Consider the following 22,473-nt stretch of genomic DNA (forward strand, 5'->3'; position numbering starts at 1 on the left):
TTGCAAGTGAAAATCTTTACGAGATTCTAAATTTTATTTTATATTACGCAAACGCTATGCCAAACAAGAAGAGGTGAGTTAAGATTAATGCAAGAGTATTTGAATGGTGTGAGTTGGAGTTTATGGTTTAAAAAAAGAAAAAAAAAAAAAAATTCTACTTGTGCTATACGATAACCCGATTAAAAGTCAAAAACCCAGTCAAGAAGCTTTATCGAAAGAAAAAGCTGCAGTACTTATGTACGTACCCAAATCAGATCTTAACCTCTTTAGAAGAAATATTTGCATACATGTGGTTATGTCATACAATCGTCGTTATATACATTTCATGCCATGCTAGAGCGATCTGTTATACTTTGTATTAAAGAGCTCATTGCATTTGGGATATGCAATTTTCCTCGTCGATCTCTTTTGCTTGTTGTCGGGGAGAAGGAATTGTTATAATCAGAACATTAATTTAGATGCAAGTATTGGGGCAACATATTGAGAGTTTTGTATATTTGTTTTGAACACTCTTTTTCATCGATTTTTTTGAGCCCTCTGTTTTTTCTACCACCATGCTCCTCGGGTCAATAGAAACAATTTCCATATGGTGCCATACAATATTTATTGCATATGATTGATGCTTGCTTTCGCTCTAAATTTGGATTCCCTTAAATCTATCTCTTTTTTGATAGATCTTAGGAAAAGAGATAGGTTTAGCACATTTGAAAGCATTGAAATAGCAGGCCGACGGCTTTGCTTTGATGACCCACTATTAACTTTCTGTACTTCACCCCACGGTTACACGTGGCAATAGAAGTGTTTTTTGATAGGATGAACAGAGACTATCTTATCAGAGTGAGAGAGACAGCCGCAACGGTGTGAATAAACTCCTAGGCTACGCATACAAGATCTCTTAATTTGGTTCTCTTAGAACATGAGCATCGTCAAATCATTGGACACACTGGAACAACTCTCTTCGTTTATCAATTGCACTGCATCTCTTCCCACGACGATCAAATCACTTGGTTTATAGTCCACAACACCCCCCTGTTGTAGGTGGACCACCAATTGATCATAGAAACCAGTATTGAGAATATGGAAGAAGTTTGTCAAGTGCATCAGTCAAGTTATTAAATTGATTTGAAGGGACAGTTGTGTACATGCAGTTATTTCGTGTGGTGATAGGAGTTCAGAAGAATTGAAAAGGAAAAAGTATTGAATGTGTGTTGTGCGGTTAATTATTTATTTAAAGTGGAAGATTAATTCAACATTACCGGCTTGTGCATAGGAGAGAAACTACAGCTTGGTTTGTGTTTTCTTCATATAAATTGCTGCGTATTTTGTTATGGCTAAATCGATGAATTTCGATTACAGCAATGTGGTATGGCTAAGGCCAGCCGAATGTTAGCTGAATTCGGTTGTATTACATTGTCAGAGGATAGATGGATAAGGAGACATAAAGGGCATATAATAGAAAAATGTCTCAACAATGAAATAAACCTGGACCTCAATGAACGTTTCATCTCGTATGACGAAGTTTAACTACTCCCTTTGTTGAAATTTGTGTATGGAGTAACATACACGACGACCTCAAAGACGACCACATTCACAGGTGAGCGAATGTTGTTTTAAATTTGATATTATACGTGAAAAAAAAAAAAAATTATTGAGTGAAGTAGAGAAAAGGGACTGCAAGGAGTCTTATTGGTTGATATTTATTTTCTACATACTCATCAATACTAACAAATATTATTCGGCCGTACACCGAAACGCTATCTGGCCGCACCGTGACAAAACCATCAAGCGGTAATCAAATCTGCTCGCTCTGTTAGCAACCCAACTAGGCAGCACATTAGGGTGTGCCGCAGAAATTCATGCGGAATACCGGCAAGAAAATATATCAAATTGCACATTATTTTGTTGATCAGTGCAGATTTTTAGTTTTATTAAGCGCCAAAGTTTAGTTGGAATTATTGCAAAAAACAAAGAAGAAAATAAAAGAAAGTTAATGACACATTATTTAAACTCTGGTGGACAGAGTGTATGACCTTAATTTAATCTAATGGAATATTGAAAATTGGCTATCTCTCTTATCAATTTATCTCGGTTGTTAGTTAAATCACATAACAATTGAAGGATTCGAAGTCGACAAGTCACCAGGTCCAAAAAGCTGCTCTGGGCATCTGACGGAGCACCAATCTCTGGAACAGAGCCCTAAAACATCCTGTCATAGGAATTGCTTAACCAAATTTAAGTCTACTTGGACAATTTGAAGAATATATCTGGAATGTTTATATTTGAAATTTATATTTATTTATTTTTTGGAGATATTTGGAGATTTATTTGTTATTCATTCAAATTACGTTTGAGTCAATGAAGATTACTTGAGTACTATCTTGAAGATAAAATACTCGAAATTTATATAAAATATAAGCTTATGATACTGAAGTTACATTTTGATAGTTACATTGCTGAGCTGAAAGTGATCTAGGGACTCGGTCTGAAAAAACTTGTGAAAGGCCAGTAAGGTGATATCTTCCAAGGCGTGTTTGATTTAAATTTTCTCGTGGTCGCTTGTTTCTTAGGCGATTTTAGTATTCTTGTTCCAAGGGTGTACACATACTGCAGAGTTACATTTGAGATTGTATTGAATTGGTTTGTTACGGTCTAAATTTGTACAGAACAACCACCTTTTTCGACATGAGTTCCAAGAAGTTTATATTTTTCTCCGACCAGGTCGTCACATTCTGTGCTACGTTTGCAAATATTCCGCTCCAGGATCATACTATTTCCGGATTGGAAGTAGAATTGGAGGATTTGGAACGTAGATGGCGACAGTTGGTACAGATTTACGAATCCGAGATGACTTCGGAGAATCCAGTTAATACTGAGGAGGAAAGGGTGTCAACACACTCTAAATTTGGAACGACATGCAAGGCATATAAGGAATGTAAGGCATCGATCTTAGATTTGCTTTTCATCGAGAAGCAAAAGCAGATTAAGACACAGGCGAATGGTAGTGAAATTCGGCAGGATTTACAAACTGTTGATACGGGATACTCCCTGAAAGTTCCTCCGTGTGATACGGAGATTTTTAGTGGGGGTTATGAGAAATGGCCCAGCTTTAGGGACATGTTTACTGCCATATACGGCAGACATCCAAAACTGTCACCAGCTCAGAAGCTATTTCACCTAAGAGCGAAAACTCGGGGGGAAGCAAATCAGATAGTTAAAGGATTTGCTCTTACGGATTTGAACTATGAGTTGGCGTGGAAGGCTCTTAAGGAACGATATGAGAATAAGCGTATCCTCATTAACCACCAACTCAGAAAGATTTTCGATCTTGAAATGGTTTCTACGGAAAAGAGTAAGAGTTTGCGCAACCTTCAGTACACAATCAACAATTGTTTGTCTGTCTTGAAATCATATAACATTTCTGTTATTGCTTGGGATCCAATTTTGGTTTTCTGGGTTTCCTCGAAGTTACCACAAGAAACCTTGTCGGCTTGGGAAGGTTCTATACAGAACCATAAGGATATGCCTACTTGGAATCAACTTAACGAGTTCCTTTCCAATCGTCTGGATCTTTTGGAGTCAATCAGCGATATCCGAAGACCAGGAACAAATACCGGGACAACGTCTCAGAAATCTCAGAGTTATATGGTGAAATCTGATGCAACGCCTCGGGCTTGTCGAGTTTGTCAAAAGAACCATGCTCTACGGCAATGTTCGAAATTTATATCCATGTCTCTTACGGAGAAAAGGGAATTTATTGCACAACATAAGATCTGTGAAAATTGCTTGTCTTACGGACATAAAGTGACGGATTGTAGGATCAAGAAATTGTGCCAAGAATGTAACCAGACTCATCATACGTTGTTACACTCACGGCCTGATCGCAATGAGCCTCAAAATCCTTCCTCTTATCATATTGCTACGCAAGAAGAAGAGGAACCGTCTTCATTCCACCCTCCGATGGATGAAGTACAAATGAATTTTTCGGAATCTGGCCACGGAACGATTCTTCCAACAGCATTGATTGATTTGGAGCATTTGGGTAATCGTTTCACGATTCGAGCTTTCCTAGACCAAGGTTCTCAGGAAACGTTTATCGCTAACAGGATCGTTAGTCAACTGGGAATTCCAACAAGTAAATCTTTTACGAAGATATCTGGACTTGGAGGTACAGTACTGGAAACTTCATCTAGGGTTTGCAACCTGAAGTTAAGATCAAGGAGGTCGAGTTTTGTCTTGGAAACGATGGCAATAGTTATTTCTAACTTGAATCATCTCATGCCATCCGCAACACATCAAATAGATGATTGGACAGGTTTGAATCAGCTCGAGTTGGCGGATCCATTTTTCTACAAGACTGCAAAAATCGATATGTTGATTGGCAGTGACATTCTTCCATGTGTGTTGAAAACTGGGGTTCACAGAAACATTTCAGAAAACCTGTTGGCACAGGAATCTGAGTTTGGGTGGTTCATAAGTGGCCCACAAAATTCAAGATGCGTTACTACGTTCGCAGCTTGGGCTAGTCATTGTACTACCTCCCTTAATGATGCAGTGAGGAAGTTTTGGGAGAGTGAAGAAATTCCTGAGGAAATTCAACAATCCGAAGAGGATTTGGAGTGTGAACAAATCTACAAAGACACCACTCAACGTCAGGATAATGGGCGATATATTGTCAGGCTCCCTTTTAAGAAAGAATTTCCCCAGCAAATGTCCTTAGGTTCGTCAAGAAGGACGGCTTTAGGCCAATTTTTTAGAATGGAGAAGACATTAAAGAATTCCCCAGCTCTATCAGAAGAATATAACAGAGTACTCCAAGAGTATTTGGTACTAGATCACATGACCGCGGTTTCAGCTGATGAATTATGTAATGGCAAATCTTATATGTCATTTTACTTACCACATCATGCGGTAGTAAAGCCCGAACGAACTTCTACGAAGCTCCGGGTAGTATTTAATGCGTCGAAAAAGACGACAAGTGGATTCTCTTTAAACGATGTTCTTTACACTGGGCCTACTTTACAGAACGACTTAATGAACGTAATTTTACGATGGCGATTATTTCAATATGTGTTCAACGGCGACATACAAAAAATGTATCGCCAGATATTGGTAGATGAACGTGATCAACAATATCAAAGGTGCATATTTAAGAAGACATTAACGGATCCCGTACAGGATTTTGCGCTAAAAACCGTCACATTTGGGGTAAATTGTGCTCCATACCTTGCTATCAGGACACTATTGCAACTGAGTACCGATGGAAAGAAGACTCATCCAGCTGCTTCCGATATATTGCGACGTGACATTTACGTTGATGATGTTTTGTCTGGTGGACATTCGATAAATGAAGCGAAAGGACACTTGACAGAATTAGTAGATTTGCTGGCTTCTGCTGGATTTCCATTGAAGAAGATTACGGCAAATCACGCCGACATTCTTCAGACTGTCCCAGCAGAAGACCTGTTGGACCAAGATTTCTTGAAGCTGGAAGACTCCAGTGACACGAAAACTCTAGGAATCCGGTGGAATGCGATGATGGATGTTTTTTACTATAATGTCTACGACATTAACAATTTGAAAGAGACCATTACTAAACGAACCATATTGTCAATTGTGGCTAAATTGTTTGACCCTGCAGGTTGGTTAACCCCTATAATTATAACAGCAAAAATGCTGTTACAACAGCTCTGGATTGATGGCACAGACTGGGACGAAAAGGTTAAGCCACACTCGTTAGAGAAATGGTTCGCATTTGTAGGAAACTTTTCGAAAATTCCGGAAATTAGAATACCTCGTTGGATTGGATATAGACCCCAGAAGGTTATTCAAATTCACGGGTTTTGCGACGCGTCCGAGAAAGCGTACTGCGCGTGCTTGTACATTCGTGTTGTGGAGGCTGAGGATAGAATATCATGTCAACTTTTGGTGTCAAAAAGCAAAGTGGCTCCATTGAAAACAATTAGTCTTCCAAGGTTAGAACTTTGTGGGGCAGTATTACTTGCTCGTCTCACAAGGTCCACATGTGAACATCTGAATTTCAAACAGCGGGATATTTATTTATGGTCTGATTCTACGATCACCCTGGCTTGGTTGAGCAAACCACCCTATCAGTGGAAGACTTATGTGGCAAATAGAGTTTCTAGAATTCTCGATCACGTCGGGAATGCCAATTGGTTACACGTGAATAGCGGAGATAATCCCGCCGATTTAGGAACTCGAGGATGTACTACAACGGAACTAAAGGAAAACAAACTTTGGTGGAATGGACCGAAATGGCTTAAAGGCCAAATTTCTGACTGGCCACAACAGCCGATATTGACACAACATTCTTTGGAAAAGAAAACTAATGCCTTTCATACTCTTACAGAGCAAGAAGATATATTAGACAGATTTTCTTCATACCACCGTGCCCTCCGGGTTTTGGCTTATATGTTCAGATTTATTAGAAACTGTCGCCGGCAGATTGGTTATATTTCTCCTAACGGACTAATAACCTCGGAAGAACTGAATTTCGTGAAATACCGCGCTATAATTATTTCACAACGTGCATATTTTCATAGGGAGTACGATTCCTTAATGTTGAATTCCACTATCAACGTAAAAAGTAGGCTTTTGACATTAAATCCCTACTTAGACAAAAATGGACTCTTACGAGTAAATGGAAGGCTGTCGAACTCAGATTTGAGCTTCAACGAGAAACACCCGATCATTCTTCCGGAGAAGTCGAAATTATGCAAGTTATTGGTGGATTTTACTCATCAAATTCTGATGCATGCAGAACATCAAACTATGCTTCGATCCATACGCCAGGAATTTTATGTTATACGCCTTAGAAATGTCATTAGGCAATGTATAAGAACTTGCAAAATCTGTACGATATATAAACATAGGATTCGTAGTCAAATTATGGCAGCTTTGCCGCAGGAAAGATGTATATATTCACCTCCTTTTACGAATACCGGGGTAGATTTTGCAGGGCCGTTGGAAATCAAAACTTCTAAATTGCGAAATGCTAAGTTGGAAAAAGGTTATGCTGTTGTATTTGTATGTCTTTCCACTCGTGCTATACATCTAGAAGCATGTTCATCCCTTAGCTCTGAGGCCTTTTTAGCTACTTTTGATCGTTTTGTTGGTAGGAGAGGATTTCCAGTCAAAGTCTTTTCGGACAACGGCACCAACTTCGTTGGCGCTAATCGAATACTTGCAAATGAATATAAAAACTTTTTAAAATTGGCGGAAAAGGCATTAGTGGAGAAATACAGCATTCATGGTTTCTCATGGCATTTTATTCCCCCCCAGGCCCCCCATATGGGTGGTTTATGGGAAGCTGGGGTAAAAAGTATGAAGGCCCATCTCAGGAAAGTTGCGGGAAATCTGAAGTTTACATATGAGGAATTTTCTACGCTGCTGATACGCATTGAAAGTATTCTGAATTCTAGACCCCTTTCCCCGATAAGCGAAACTCCTTCGGAACTCGTGGCACTGACTCCAGGACACTTCTTGAAGGGTTCCCCTTTAGTCGCAGTTCCTGAGGAGTATTCCGATAATATGTCTCTCATTAGTCGATGGCAACGCCTGAAGGTTTTACAACTTCATTTTGCAAAGCGTTGGAAGAATGAATATATTTCCGAGCTACAAAGGAGATATAAGTGGAAGACCTTACAGAAGGACCTAAAGGAGGATGACTTAGTGGTTATCAAAGATGATAACTTACCTCCAACGGAATGGAGGTTAGGACGAGTGACTAGGGTATTTACTGGGAATGATTCCAAGGTTCGAGTGGCGGATGTCCGTACTCAAAACGGGATCATGACCCGCCCACTAGTCAAACTTTGCATTTTACCGATTAGTCAACAACGACAAATCACACCAACTCAATAACAACTCACACTAAATTCAGTCTCTTGCATCAACAAAATCTTAACTTTTATTACATTCTATAGCTCCCAAAAGTGCAAAGTCTGTCAGGAGAGACATCATTTGCGATTTTGCCAAAAATTTAACAACATGGAAGTTTTAGAGCGTGTACAGACAGCGAAAGAAAAAGGATATTGTTTTAATTGCCTCTGTGACTCTCATACGAGGGAATGGTGTCGATCTCGGAACACCTGTGCAGTTTGTAACCGAAACCATCACACTAAACTTCACGTGGATCGCCAGAAGCCAAAACGGGATTCAAAACCATCCTCTATTCGCCAAAGTTCGCCTTCATCTACATCACGTCGAACGCCTTCCCAGAAATATGATGGGTCGCAAGTCATTCAAAACAAGGAAATTAAGGATTCAAAGATGAAGCGCCGTCTTGGAGGAAGGTCTAAACGGCATGTTTTTATGCCAACTGCATTAGCTCGAGCAATCAGTGTTGGCGGTACAAACAAGACACGAATTCTGTTAAACTCAGGCGCAACCCAGACAGTCATTTTGAAGTCATTTGTCAAAAATCAACAGCTTCAAACCACGAACAAGAATGGAAAAGTATTTTGTACCGTAAACCTTCAATCTTTCCATGACAGCACAGTGAAAATTCAAATCCACGGAGTCGTTAAAACGAAGTTTGATTCTCCACTTCCAGAAAAAGTTTCCGACAAAATTCTTGAGAATACTTACTCCCAACTTCCAGATTTAGCTGACCCTCATTTTTATCACCCTGTTAACATTGACATAATGATTGCTAATGATGAGATGTCCAAGGTACTAAAAGCTGGTTTAATCCAGACAGCGAGTCACATGCCAATAGCTCAGAGCACAGTATTCGGATGGGTCATTTCAGGAGCTCGTTTTTATTGATGTTGCGATATTGCAAGAGGCCCCGGCATGTTAAACCGAGTTTTAACAGCGTTAAATGAATTTATTGATTTATTGAATTATAACATGAATAGATGCATAATATACTATTATAAGCTTCCCATTAAATTTTTAAATATGAATTAATATAGAAATCCCGCATTTTATAAGAATAGCTGGGAACTCTTTATCCATTCAATGAAAGGAGCTTTCGCTCAAACGGATAAAGAGTTCCCAGGCTTGAGTAAAAATAAGAATAAATTGCTGAATTTAAGAAAAAGGGCTTCAGTCTTTACGGCTGCAACTTCACTTTTGAAACAGAGACTGAAGCGGTAAGAGGAGAAAGCTGTCAATAAAACCACCATAACCTGAAGCAAAACACTTTGCCTTTTTTTCTTATATTTTCATGTTGGGGTTTTACTTACAATCTGTGAGTACAACAACGATTTACATACAGTCCACTTACAGGAATCTCACAGGATTGTACAAGGCTACTACATTTTTTGATATCTAAGGGGGGCGGACCCTCCCATTACCCTAATTTTCAGAAACGCCAGAACTCGGAGATGGGTGGTGCGATTTAAGCGAAATTTTGTGTGCTCTCATATAGTACCCTAAAAATACAAATTTGGTACCAAATTTCGGATGTGGTACCTAGGGGGGCTGCCCCACCCTAAAACCTACCAAACATATATTTAGACCAATCACGACAATATGGGACTCAAATGAAAGGTATTTATGAGAAGAAAACGTATGTGATATCCAATTGTCGGACCAAGTGCTAGGGGGACCACCCCAAGCCCCAAAACACCCCTTAATCGGACATATTTACCGACCATGGCAATATAGGACTCAAAACACCCCTAAATAGGGCATATTTACCCACCATGTTAATGTGGAGCTTAAATGAAAGGTATTCGGGGATAGACCAAGTATTGATACCCATTTTCGAGACCAATATTCTGGGGGTCTACCCCTTTCCCAAAATTCCCCACAAACAGCAATTTTTTAGTGACCATCGCAATATGGGGCTCAAATAAAGGTATTTGGGTGTAGAATACGAATTTGATATCCAAATGTAGGACCATGTATTTAGGGCGTCACCCCTTTCCCAAAACACCCCCAAAGGGAACAAATATTTTGACCATGCCAATATGTGGCTCAAATGAAAGGTATTTGAGATTAGAAAACGAATTTGATAACCTATTTTGGGGCCATGTGTTTGGGGGACGCCTCATCCTGTAAACTCCTCTTAAGCAATGGCAATATGGGGTTTAAATAAATGATATTTGAGAGAAGAGCACGATGCTGATATTTTTCAGGGCCAAGTATCTGGGGGACCACCTCTCCCCCGAAAACACCACTAAATCAGAAATCATTAGAATATCTGGCTGAAATGAAGTATTTCCAGAATGGAGTACACCTTGCATCCAAACTTAAATTCGTAGATCATATGGGATTCAGATAAAGGCACTTATATTGTTAAACTGTTATGCAAGCGATATACTATTTTCGTAGCATGGTATTTCACTAAAAGTTCTTTAATTGTCGAAAATAAATATTCCAATGAAACTTTTGTTCCATGTAAAGTAAAAGAAGGTGCAGCGGAGCGGGCCCGGGTCAGCTAGTTCACTATAAAACTAAGACATTCGTAAAGACAGCCACACTTTGAAGGGTTTGAAAGATTAGGATCGCCATATAAATAGTGTGTTGGCAATCAGCACAAAGTTCAGCTCTGACTTTATGTATGACCAAATGTCACTGCTGCACCCAATAACGAATACAATTTTCAAAAAAATAATATAAGGTATCTTTACTAATATCACAGTAACAGAAATTTTTTGCCAATTTTCGATTTTGACAAAATATGGGGTTCCAAAGATTTGGCCCGGCCGAACTCTCCACGCTTTTACTTATTGTAATTTGAATGAAAAATTTTAACTTTTCTCATTATTTTTGCAAATGGGAGAGAAAATGAAAAATCACTAGAATGAAAAATTTTTATTGATTACAAAAGAGAAATCATCAGATATACAGGCAGAGGTTACCGTAGCTCAGAGCTTAGCATGTCCGCCTATGCCGCTGGACGCCCGGGTTCGAAACCTGACATGACCACAAAAAACATCAGCGGTGGTTATCTCCTTATAATGCTGGAGTCATTTGTATGATACTGTCATATGTAAACACTTCTCTCCAAAGAGGTTTCGCTCTGTCATTGAGTTTATCAGTGTATCAGACACATACACAGACAAATACACCATTGGCAGGGCCTCTCTTTTAATAATTAAAGGCCGATACGCAGCTCATGCGAAATTTTCGCCTGCAAATACATTGTGACAAACCATGATAAATTCGTTTGGCCCACCTGCACAGCACAATTGTTTTCTGAAACAACAGAAAGTCAGCTGAAACTGGGACAACAGCAGTTCTTATTCAAACAGCAAATATAGTCTGCTATTTTAAGATGATAACAAGTAAGAGCGTGCTAAGTTCGGCCGCGCGGAATCTTATATGACCTCCACGATGGATCGCATTTGTCGAGTTCTATGCGTGGTATCTCTTTTTAGGCAAACAAAGAATATTGAATAAGAACTGTTATGCTATTGGAGGTATATTAAATTATAGTCCAATTTGAACCATAAATGAATGATGATCATGGTAGAAGTCATTGTGTAATATTTTAGTTCATTCGAATAAGAATTGCGGCTTGTAGGGGCTCAAGAAGCAAAATCGGGAGATACGTTTATATGAGAGCTGTATCAAGCTATTGATCGATTCAAACCATATCAGACACGTATGTTGAAGGTCACGAGAGAAGCCGTTGTACAAAATTTCAGCCAAATCGGATGGGAATTGCGCCCTTTAGATGCTTAAGAAGTCAAAATCCCAGATCGTATGATATGTGACTTCCACAGTTATTGAAAGTCAAACAAAACACCTCATGAAAAATTTAAGCCAAATCGGATTAGAATTGCGCTCTCTATTGGCTCAAGAATTCAAGCTCCAAGATCGGTTTATATGACAGCTATACCAGATTATGAACCGATTTGAATCATACTTAACACAGTTCTTGGAAGTGATACAAAAACACTACGTGCAAAATTTCAGTCAAATCGGATCGGCAAAGTATCAAGCGGCCAGCTTTACTCATTTAACGTTAGCGTGCTTTCGACAAACAGACGGACGGACATGGCTAGATCAACTTAAAATGACATGACGATCAAGAATATATATACTTTATGGGGTCTCAGACGCATATTTCGAAGTGTTACAAACAGAATGACAAAATTAGTATACCCCCATCCTATGGTGGAGGGTATAGAAATGTGACTATAGACTACGAAAGCCATAAAATAGTAAACAACTTAGGTTAGGTTGAAAAGAGAGTGCTGATATTAATCTGCCCCATGCCACTATAGACATACACCTAAGCCAGCATTCGGATTTTTGTGCGCTCTAAAAACTATAAAGTAAGTTCGAAAAAGAAAGTCTAAGTTGGGATTTCCGTTCTACTTACAAAATCATTAATTGTTTTCCATGCCACGATCCTTAGTTGGTTCATGTCTGGTATTGTGTCCCCACCTAAGTGGCGGTATCTGTTAGACGCGAAAGCCGGCAATGACAAAAGAAATGCTCCAACATAAAACATAATTTTTATTTCGAAATTCAAAATTTGAAGATGGTTTCCTTTAGTATATAAAAAATGGTTTTAAAACAGCTGACAATCTCTGCTTATACCAGCAAACTTTTTTCTCTGAGTGTACGAATTTATCAAAATTATGCGTTATTAAGTACAATAAATTCATTACGTTGTGCGAAAAAAGATCAAATCGTTAGTTCTCTTTCAATGAAGCTGAACAAAATCTCGAATGCTTACATTGCCGCAATGTAACACATCGCGTACCTAATTTCGCTAAGGATATCAGAGAACGGTTTGAATGTCATTTTAAGTGCCTATGAATTCGTTAGAAAAAATGCATATTGTCGTCACCACACATCGTTTCAAAGCAACACCTGTCAACACTATTCATAAAAAGTAAAAAGGCGTTAAGTTCGGCCGAGCCAAACTTTGGATACACACCACCTCGGTTATATATGTAAGCCAACTTTCGCCATAATCCGGTGATAAATTCATGATTTATGCCCCCATAGCATCTATATCGAAATATGGTCCCATTTGGACCAAATTCGACTCCGATATTGTACAAGATATTGTTAAATTTTGTAGGACAAAATACTGGTTTTTTCGGTAGCCACATCCGAATATAAAACAAGTAAAAGCGTGCTAAGTTCGGCCGGGCCGAATCTTATATACCCTCCACCATGGATCGCATTTGTTGAGTCTTTTCCCGGCATCTCTTCTTAGGCAAAAAAAATGGATATAAGAAATGATTTGCTCTGCTATTAGCGCGATATCAAGATATGGTCCGGTTTGGACCACAATTAAATTATATGTTGGAGACCTGTGTAAAATGTCAGCCAATTCGAATAAGAATTGCGCCCTTTGTGGGCTCAAGAAGTAAAATAGAGAGATCGATTTCTATGGGAGCTTTATCGGCCTATAGACCAATTCAGACCATAATAAACACGTATGTTAATGGCCATGAGAGAATCCGTCGTACAAAATTTCAGGCAAATCGGATAAGAATTGCGCCCTCTAGAAGCTCAAGAAGCCAAGACCCAGCTATATAAGGTTATGGACCGATTTGAACTATACTTGGCACAATTGTTGGATATAATAACAAAACACGTCGTGCAAAATTTCATTCCAATCGGATAAGAATTGCGCACTCTAGAGGCTCAAGAAGTCAAGCCCCAAGATCGGTTTATATGGCAGCTATATCAGGTTATGAACCGAATTGAGCCATACTTGGCACAGTTGTTGGATATCATAACAAAACACGTCGTGCAAAATTTCATTCCAATCGGATAAGAATTGCGCACTCTAGAAGCTCAAGAAGTCAAGACCCAAGATCGGTTTATATGGCAGCTATATCAGGTTATAAACCGATTTGAACCATACTTGGCACAGTTGTTGGATATTATAACAAAACACGTCGTGCAAAATTTCATTCCAATCGGATAAGAATTGCGCACTCTAGAGGCTTAAGAAGTCAAGACCCACTGTTCATAAAAATATGAACACAATCTATACATTAGAATAATCTTAAGGTGGAGTAATAAAATATCTTAAGCATACTTTTCTTATCAAAATAGTTCAGGTCATTAGGATCATTTATCCCTACTCTTTCAATAGAGATTGTTTATCTCTTTACAGTTTATGGTTTCTTAATGCATATCTAATGTAGCCATAAAGTAAATGAGTTTACAAGCGATAATTGTTTAGGGTTTTCCTGCCGCGCATATGGAAGACGCTTAGGTAGTTTATGACCGGCTTATCACTTAAAAGGGACGCTGTAATTAGGTACTGTTGTTATTCGTCTAATAAGGAAGATAAGATTGTTCGCTTAGTGTAGTTTAAGAATTAGTTGGTAAGATAGTATATAAACAGGATTGAATGGCATAATAAATTAGAATTGAAAATACAGCCAAACCGTACGGGTGTTTTCATTTTTCAGCTTACACATTGGTCAGCTTAACATTGGTCCTTCGAGCCGGATAGAAAATCAGCGGCCGTAAAAAATATTAAAAAAAAAAACAGATCAAAAATAAAACAGGAAAAGGAATTCCTTAAAATATAAAGCCAAAAAAAAAAAAAAAATCAAAAAAGCCAAGAAGAAAGGCAACTACAAAAAAAAAACAGCGCTAAGAAAATATATATGTAAAAAAAATACAAATAGCCAAAAAAAAGAAGGCAAAAACAAAAATTAAAAAAAAAAAAATATATCAAAAAAAAAAAACAAAACCAATTAATAACAGCTAAAAGGCAAATACTAAAAAAAAAAACAAATAATAAAAATGTCGGCAGATAGACATATTCTTTACAAAATTCAAAATAAAATCCTTAAGGAAATCATTGAGATTTCTGGAAAACTAAAGACGGAGAAGTTCAGAAAGGCTACATTGGAAAGTACGTCCAAGTCGCTAGAGAATAAAATGGAGGAAGCAAAGCTAAATAATTATAAATTAGAGCAACTTGGGCCGAATAGCGATGTCTACTTCAAGGACAACATCTGGGAGAGAATTGAGAGTTCCTATGAAAAATGCAAGGAACACATGCAACAAATTAGAGAGGAGCCCGAAAATGAGGAAACCGGAAGCGAAAAAGTGGAGCTTGCGCTACTGACAAATCCTACAACGACAACTGAGCACGAAAAGGGTGCAAGGAAAAAAGAGAACCAAGGAGCAGTAATGGAACAATTTCGGGCATTACAGGAAAACATGCTACTTCAATTTCAAACACAGCAGGAGCAACTGAAGAGACAGCAGGAGATATTTCAAAAGAAAATGGAGCAGATGCTACAAGAGCAATTATATGAGAAGAAGAGAGAAGTCACCCAGCAAGAAGAAGAGCGAGCAGCGTTGAAGGAATTGACCATAGCCACCCCACATACCAATAGTGAGAGAAAAAATGCAGTGCTGTCTCAATTCCGCAGAAGGATCATGAAGTTTTCCGATGCCATGGAAGCAGATATTTCTGGGGTCTCCATATATGCTCTAGAAAATATGAAGTCTATGTGGGAAAAACAATTCGACGACATCAAGCGGCTTCATTTGGAATTAACCACAGAACATGGAATGGAAGAAGTGGATGAAGAACTGGAAGACATAGAAGAAAAAATGAACACAAAAATACAAAATATAATTGTAAAGATGAGTGGCTTGAAAGAAGAATCACAGACTGTGGAATTAAAAAGGATAGAGATTCCATGCTTCAATGGAAATGTGGAGGATTGGAATTCCTTTCATGACCTGTTTAAGAAAATGGTAGATGGAAACTCTCAATTATCCGAAGTTCAAAAACTGTACTACCTAAAAACGAATTTAAGAGGAGATGCCTTCCGTTTAATTCAGCATCTGCAAGTCACAGACGCAAATTATAAAGCAGCATGGGAATTGCTGGAGAAGAGATATAATAATAAAAGAATTTTGTTCACGAAACTAGTGGACAAGATTCTGGATCACCCAAGTATAAACAGCCAAGTGGCGGTGGGTCTAAGAAAATTGCTAGACAGCGTGAATGAGAGTATTCATGCTTTAAAAGCAATGGATATTCCTTTAGACCATGCGGATCCAATTTTAGCCCGAATTATCATACGTAAACTCGATAAGGAGGGGCTTATTCAGTATGAGCAAAATGTAAAAAAATCTAAAGAGATTCAAAGACTGGCAGATGTGTTGGACTTTCTGGAACAGCAGTATCAAGCACTGGAGGCTTCAACAAGCAGAAAACAATTCGTACCAGGACTATTTAAGCCGCAGGATAGATCTGGAATGGCGGAAAAGAAGCAATGCCGATTCTGCAAGTTTAATGGGCATGATATTGTTGCTTGTAGGAAATTTGCGGCACAGTCATCGAACGAGAGATATAGTTGGGTAAAGACAGCGCAGTTATGCCTCAAATGTCTCAAACACGGGAAAGATAAGCGGTGTTTGAGTGATAGCAAATGTCAGAAGTGCGGATTGAGTCATAACACACTAATCCATTTGGAGAGAATCAGCAACACGAAGGCAATGACAACAAACTCAGCAACAAATGTTCTTCTGGCTACCGCCCAAGTTCGTGTAAAGTCTTTACATGGAGAATACGTAACATTAAGGGCTTTAATTGACCAAGGATCCCAAATAACATCGGTATCGGAAGACGCAGCGCAGCTACTACAACTACCAAAGACGAAGACGGAGGTGAAACTACGAGGTCTCGGAGAAACCATGGTGGGAATGGCAAAATCTAAAGTACTAATGGAAATAAGACCTAGATTTGTCAGCAACACTAAAATCAAAGTGGAAGCACTAGTCCTGCCGAAACTAGCATCAGCTCATCCAGATAATAGCTTCCAATACAATATTGGAAGATGGAAGAACATTAATCTGGCCGATCCAAACTTCAACAAATCTGAAAGAATCGATATGGTAATTGGGGCCGACCTTTTCCCACAAATATTGGAGGGAGGAGTTCGTCATGATGAAGCGATTGTGGCACAAAACACGAAGTTTGGCTGGATCCTGTCTGGAAAAATACTAATGAGGCCTGGAAAAGGTAGCGGAAGGTATGTTGCTACCACAACTATTGAGCGATTTTGGGAAATTGAGGAGATAGAAGACGAAGAAACGATCATGGAAGATGATTATTGCTTAAAACTCTATGAAGAAACAACACGAGTAGACCAATCAGGAAGATTCGTCGTCAGGTTACCGTTTGCTGAAGATAAGGTATTGGGAGAATCACATAAAAGAGCAATGGCAAGATTTTTAAATATGGAGAAAAGACTGGAAGAATGTACGGAGTTGAGAGAAGAATATGTAAGGACGATAGATGAGCTAATATCAATGGGGCACATGGTGAAGGTAGAGACGAAAAAACTAGCGAAGTATTATATGCCCCATCAAGCGGTTGTCCGAGAAACCAGTCTTACCACTAAAGTAAGGGTTGTGTTCGATGCGTCATCAAAAACATCGAATGGAAAGTCGCTGAACGATATCCTTCATACAGGTCCCAAACTACAAAAGGACATATTCGACATCATTACTAAGTGGAGATCGTGGAGATTCGTCATATCAGCCGATGTGGAAAAAATGTTCCGACAAATTAAAGTAGAAGAGGAAGACCAGGAATATCAGTATGTACTCTGGAGAAATAGTAGGTCCGAGCCGGTGCAACAATATAAGCTCACTACGGTCACATATGGCACGGCGTCAGCACCGTTTCTGGCCATAAGGACGCTTATAGAAATTGGTAAGAGATGTACAAATCAGGGCATTGGCAATAGAATAAAGGACGATTTCTATATGGACGATTTGCTAACAGGAGCAAATTCAAAGGAAGAGTGCCGGGATGTTCAAAAACTAATATCGAAAGAGCTAGAAACTTACGGTTTACATTTAAGAAAATGGATCGCAAATGCCCCTGAAGTTTTGTGTGCCGTAAGCAGAAGAGAAGAAAATGAAGTACTACAGATACGAGAAGATGAGTGTCTGAAAACATTAGGGTTACAGTGGAACCCAACCATGGATTGCTTCACATTCAACATGCAAATAGGCGGTGAAGATAGAGTAACTAAGAGATTGGCGTTGTCGAGTCTGGCAAAGATTTTTGATCCATTGGGTTGGCTGACCCCAGTAACGGTAACTGCCAAGCTATTCATTCAATATTTATGGAGGCAACAAATAGAATGGGACGTACCATTGGAGGAAAAATTGAGCGCTGATTGGAAGAGATTTGCGCAAAGTCTTCACTCGCTGAAAAGTTTGCAGATACCAAGATGGTTTCAAATAACACCATCTAGTGGAGCAGAGCTGCATGGATTTGCTGACGCGTCCGAAAAGGCATACGCAGCAGTAGTGTATCTGAAGGTTGAGTCTAAGATAATAATAGTGGCCGCAAAAAGCAAGGTAAATCCCATTAAAAATGCAAAGACTCTCCCAAAATTGGAATTATGTGCGGCACACCTCCTGGCGAAGCTACTTCAGAAGATCAAAAGGGTCTTGACATCAACCGCAAAAATGTATGCATGGAGTGATTCCATGATCACGTTAGCATGGATAAACAACTCAAAAAATAAAGACAAATTTATAAGAAATAGAGTCGTTGATATTTTGGAACGAATCCCTGAAGCGAAATGGGGATATGTTAAATCAAAAGAGAACCCAGCAGATTTGGGATCAAGAGGCGTTCCCCCCGAGACATTAATAACCACCAGGATATGGTGGGATGGGCCTGAATGGCTAGTGAAAGGTGAGCAAGAATGGCCCAAAATAAACGAGAAGTTAGCAGTGTCAGCAGCGACAAGAATTTCAGCGGAAGAGAATGGCGTGTATGAGAAAATTATGCAATTTTCGTCATTCAAGAAACAACAAAGGGTCATGGCATACATACTACGGTTTATTAAAGGATTGAGAGGAACGAAAGCAGAAATAGAGCATTTAACTGCGATCGAGCTAGAAGAGGCTGAAATGAGAATAATTAAACTGCACCAGGAATTAGAATGGCCAGCGGAAATAAAACAATTAAAAGTATCAGGAGCCGTGGATCACCGAAGCAAATTAGCTTTATTACACCCGCAGTTAGACAGTCTTGGAGTGATGAGAGTCGGAGGAAGACTTCATTATTCAACATTACCGTATAATCAAAAACATCCGATTATTATCCAGAAGTCAAGGTTAGCTGGAAACATCATCCGACATACCCATTTCGAAACACTGCATGGAGGAAATAGGGTGATGGAAAACATGATACGAAGGAAGTACTGGATTATCGGTGCAAAGAGCAGAATAAAGTTATGTATAAGATGCTGCCCAACATGTATACGCTATCGAGGTGAAGTAAGAAATCAACTGATGGGGGACCTTCCAGCATGCAGAGTCAATATAAGCCAGCCATTTCAACATTGTGGAATGATTATGCGGGTCCGATTCAACTAAGATGCTCCAAAACTAGGGGAACGAAAGCCATGAAAGGCTATGTTGCTGTTTTTGTTTGTATGGTGACTAAAGCTATTCATTTGGAAGCAGTGAGCGAGCTTACTACGGATGCATTTCTAGCAGCTCTTAGACGATTCTTTGCTAGGAGAGGCAAATCAAGCGACATCTATTCGGATAACGGAACGAATTTCGTTGGGGCGTCAAAACAGCTTGAAAAAGATTATGTAGAAGCCATAAAAAATAACTTTAAAGTAGCGCCGATCTTGGAAAATGAACAAGTAAAATGGCATTTTATTCCCCCGGCAGCTCCTCACTTCGGAGGAATATGGGAAGCAGCTGTTAAGTCAATGAAGCATCACCTGAAAAGAATTATTGGAGACACGAAGTTAACATATGAAGAAGTGAGCACAGTGCTGTCTCAGATTGAAGCGGTTCTAAATTCAAGGCCTTTACACGAACTCAGTAGCAGCACGGAAGATGTCGACACAATAACACCAGGCCACTTCTTAATTGGGCGACCATTGTTAGAAGCTCCGGCGAAAAGCGATGAAGGAGACTTGGGATGCGTTAACCGGTGGAAATTAATACAACGAATAAAAAATCATTTTTGGAGAAAGTGGAAGGAAGAATATTTAACATCCTTGCAAAATCGAACAAAATGGAGAAAGAAAGAGCGGAATTTAGAGGTTGGACAAATGGTGATACTACGAAATGAGGATACTCACCCAGCTCGGTGGCCACTAGCAAAAGTCACAGAAGTACATACGGGCAAAGATGGAGTGGTAAGAGTGGTGACGGTTAAGACACAAAGTGGGGAATTGAAGAGACCGGTCCATAAGTTATGCCCGCTAGAGCACGAAGATGAAAGATTGGAGGAGAAGAATATGGAAATCTTGCAGCGGAAAAATGCGCAGTTAAGCACGACTAGGCGATTACCAAGTATACTGGGAAATCCCACAATGATGATGATTATGTTGGTAAACATTTGTATGTTGATGCCGACTAAAGCTACGTTTGTGCACGAGCTGAACAGTTCCACGGCAATGTACTTGGATCCGATATCACAGACCCATATGTCATCATCTTCATGGAATATGGTCATATATTTCGAAATGCGAAGTTATTTGGATGCTTTGGAGCTTGCAGCAAGATTACTGGACAAATCAAAAGAAATATGTCCGAGACTCCAAACATTTCAAGATCAGTGCTGGTCAGTTATAAGGAACATGGAATACAAAATAAGTAAAATAAAGGCGAATAATCGTTTATTCATGAAAGAAGATAGACGCCAGAAAAGAGGAGCTCCATTGAAGTTCGTAGGCTCTTTTCAACATTGGGTTTTCGGAGTGATGGACGACGAAGATCGCGTGGCAATGGAAAACAACGTGAGAAACCTATTAGCGAACCAGCATGATCTTAAAGAACTAGAAAGGAAGCAGACATCTGTAGTTGATGCTACGGTCAATCTGCTAAAGAGAACGACAGATGAAGTCAATTCGCACTTTACGGAAATGAAGTGCAAAATTGAGAACATAAGCGCCACAATGAACGAGAATTATTACGTTTATAGAGAATCAATTCGGTTCTTTATAATCACCAAAGAAATACACGAGAGTATCACAGAATGTGACGAGGCGCAGAAAGAGGTCATCGACGTATTGTTGGAAGTGAACAATGGTCACTTTCACCCCGTGCTCATGAGTCCCAGTCAACTGCAGTCTGAGATAATAAGAATACGTAATGCTCTACCAGAGAAGTATGTTTTACCCGGTAAAAGCACTGGTGCAGAACTGAAGGAGGTGTTGCATTTAATGAGAGGTCATGGGATGTTTGTAGGCACTCAGTTGGTAATCGACTTGAAAATACCTCTTTTCAATAGGCAGTCATCGCAACTATACAGAGTTATTCCGATACCGTTTGAACGAAATAATGTCGTCATGATAGCGAGGACAAAGGCACCGTATATAGTGTACAATTTCGAATTGGATTCATTTCACTATCTAACGCAAGCCATGTTGAACGAGTGTAAAGGCACCTTGGATGATGAAATTGTTTGCGAAGAAAATTTTCCGTGGAGAGATGCGTCTACAAATGATTGCGAGTTAGCTCCTCTGAGGCCACACATAAACTTGAAGTGCACTTACGATGAAGTAGAAAACAGTCCATATTTTATACAGCTCAAACGCAAGGCAAACTGGTTATTCAAGATATTTGCTAACACAACAGCTCACGTGAAATGTTCGGACAAACAGCAAACCCTAATGGAGCTTCCACAGCAAGGTATTTTAGTCCTAGAGCCAGACTGTGCGGCAAGGATAGACCAAATCACATTGGTGGCGGTCCATCAGCAAAAGGATGAGATATCTTCCAAATTTCCCTCAGTTCTTTTGAAGGATGTGAGTCCGGCTGAAAGAGAAATCATAAAACCCCTTGGAAATGTACTGGTCAATCATCACGAAGAGATCAACCAACTGAAGAAGGTCGTGGACAATTTAAAGAAGGAAGGAATAAAATTAAGAGGCTTAGAGTTCCATCATTGGTCCGGTCATTTGGCATTTATTTTAGTTATAATAATATCAATAATTCTAATAATTCTATGCATAAGAGGAAAGATAAGGAAGAGGCGCATAGCTGCAATTCAGTTCCCAGGGGTGCCGACGGTCTAGAATGTTTATTTGCCGGCCGGGAGAATGTTCATAAAAATATGAACACAATCTATACATTAGAATAATCTTAAGGTGGAGTAATAAAATATCTTAAGCATACTTTTCTTATCAAAATAGTTCAGGTCATTAGGATCATTTATCCCTACTCTTTCAATAGAGATTGTTTATCTCTTTACAGTTTATGGTTTCTTAATGCATATCTAATGTAGCCATAAAGTAAATGAGTTTACAAGCGATAATTGTTTAGGGTTTTCCTGCCGCGCATATGGAAGACGCTTAGGTAGTTTATGACCGGCTTATCACTTAAAAGGGACGCTGTAATTAGGTACTGTTGTTATTCGTCTAATAAGGAAGATAAGATTGTTCGCTTAGTGTAGTTTAAGAATTAGTTGGTAAGATAGTATATAAACAGGATTGAATGGCATAATAAATTAGAATTGAAAATACAGCCAAACCGTACGGGTGTTTTCATTTTTCAGCT

At 39.2% G+C, this 22,473-nt stretch overlaps 2 protein-coding genes across 2 annotated transcripts in view; one reads left to right on the top strand and one right to left on the bottom strand.

Moving 5' to 3' along the window:
• LOC106093635 (cell adhesion molecule Dscam2) overlaps window positions 1–22,473 on the bottom strand; it is a 367,625-nt gene that overhangs the window by 201,271 nt on the left and 143,881 nt on the right. The window lies entirely within an intron of this gene.
• Window positions 1,501–9,135, top strand: LOC131996355 (uncharacterized). The gene is made up of 2 exons (XM_059365963.1): window positions 1,501–1,594; window positions 7,944–9,135. The coding sequence occupies exon 2, from the start codon at window positions 8,008–8,010 to the stop codon at window positions 8,785–8,787; it is 780 nt and encodes a 259-aa protein (XP_059221946.1). The 5' UTR covers window positions 1,501–1,594; window positions 7,944–8,007; the 3' UTR covers window positions 8,788–9,135.

Source organism: Stomoxys calcitrans, chromosome 3 (genome assembly GCF_963082655.1).
Source record: "Stomoxys calcitrans chromosome 3, idStoCalc2.1, whole genome shotgun sequence".
NCBI classification, from domain to species: Eukaryota; Metazoa; Arthropoda; class Insecta; order Diptera; family Muscidae; genus Stomoxys; species Stomoxys calcitrans.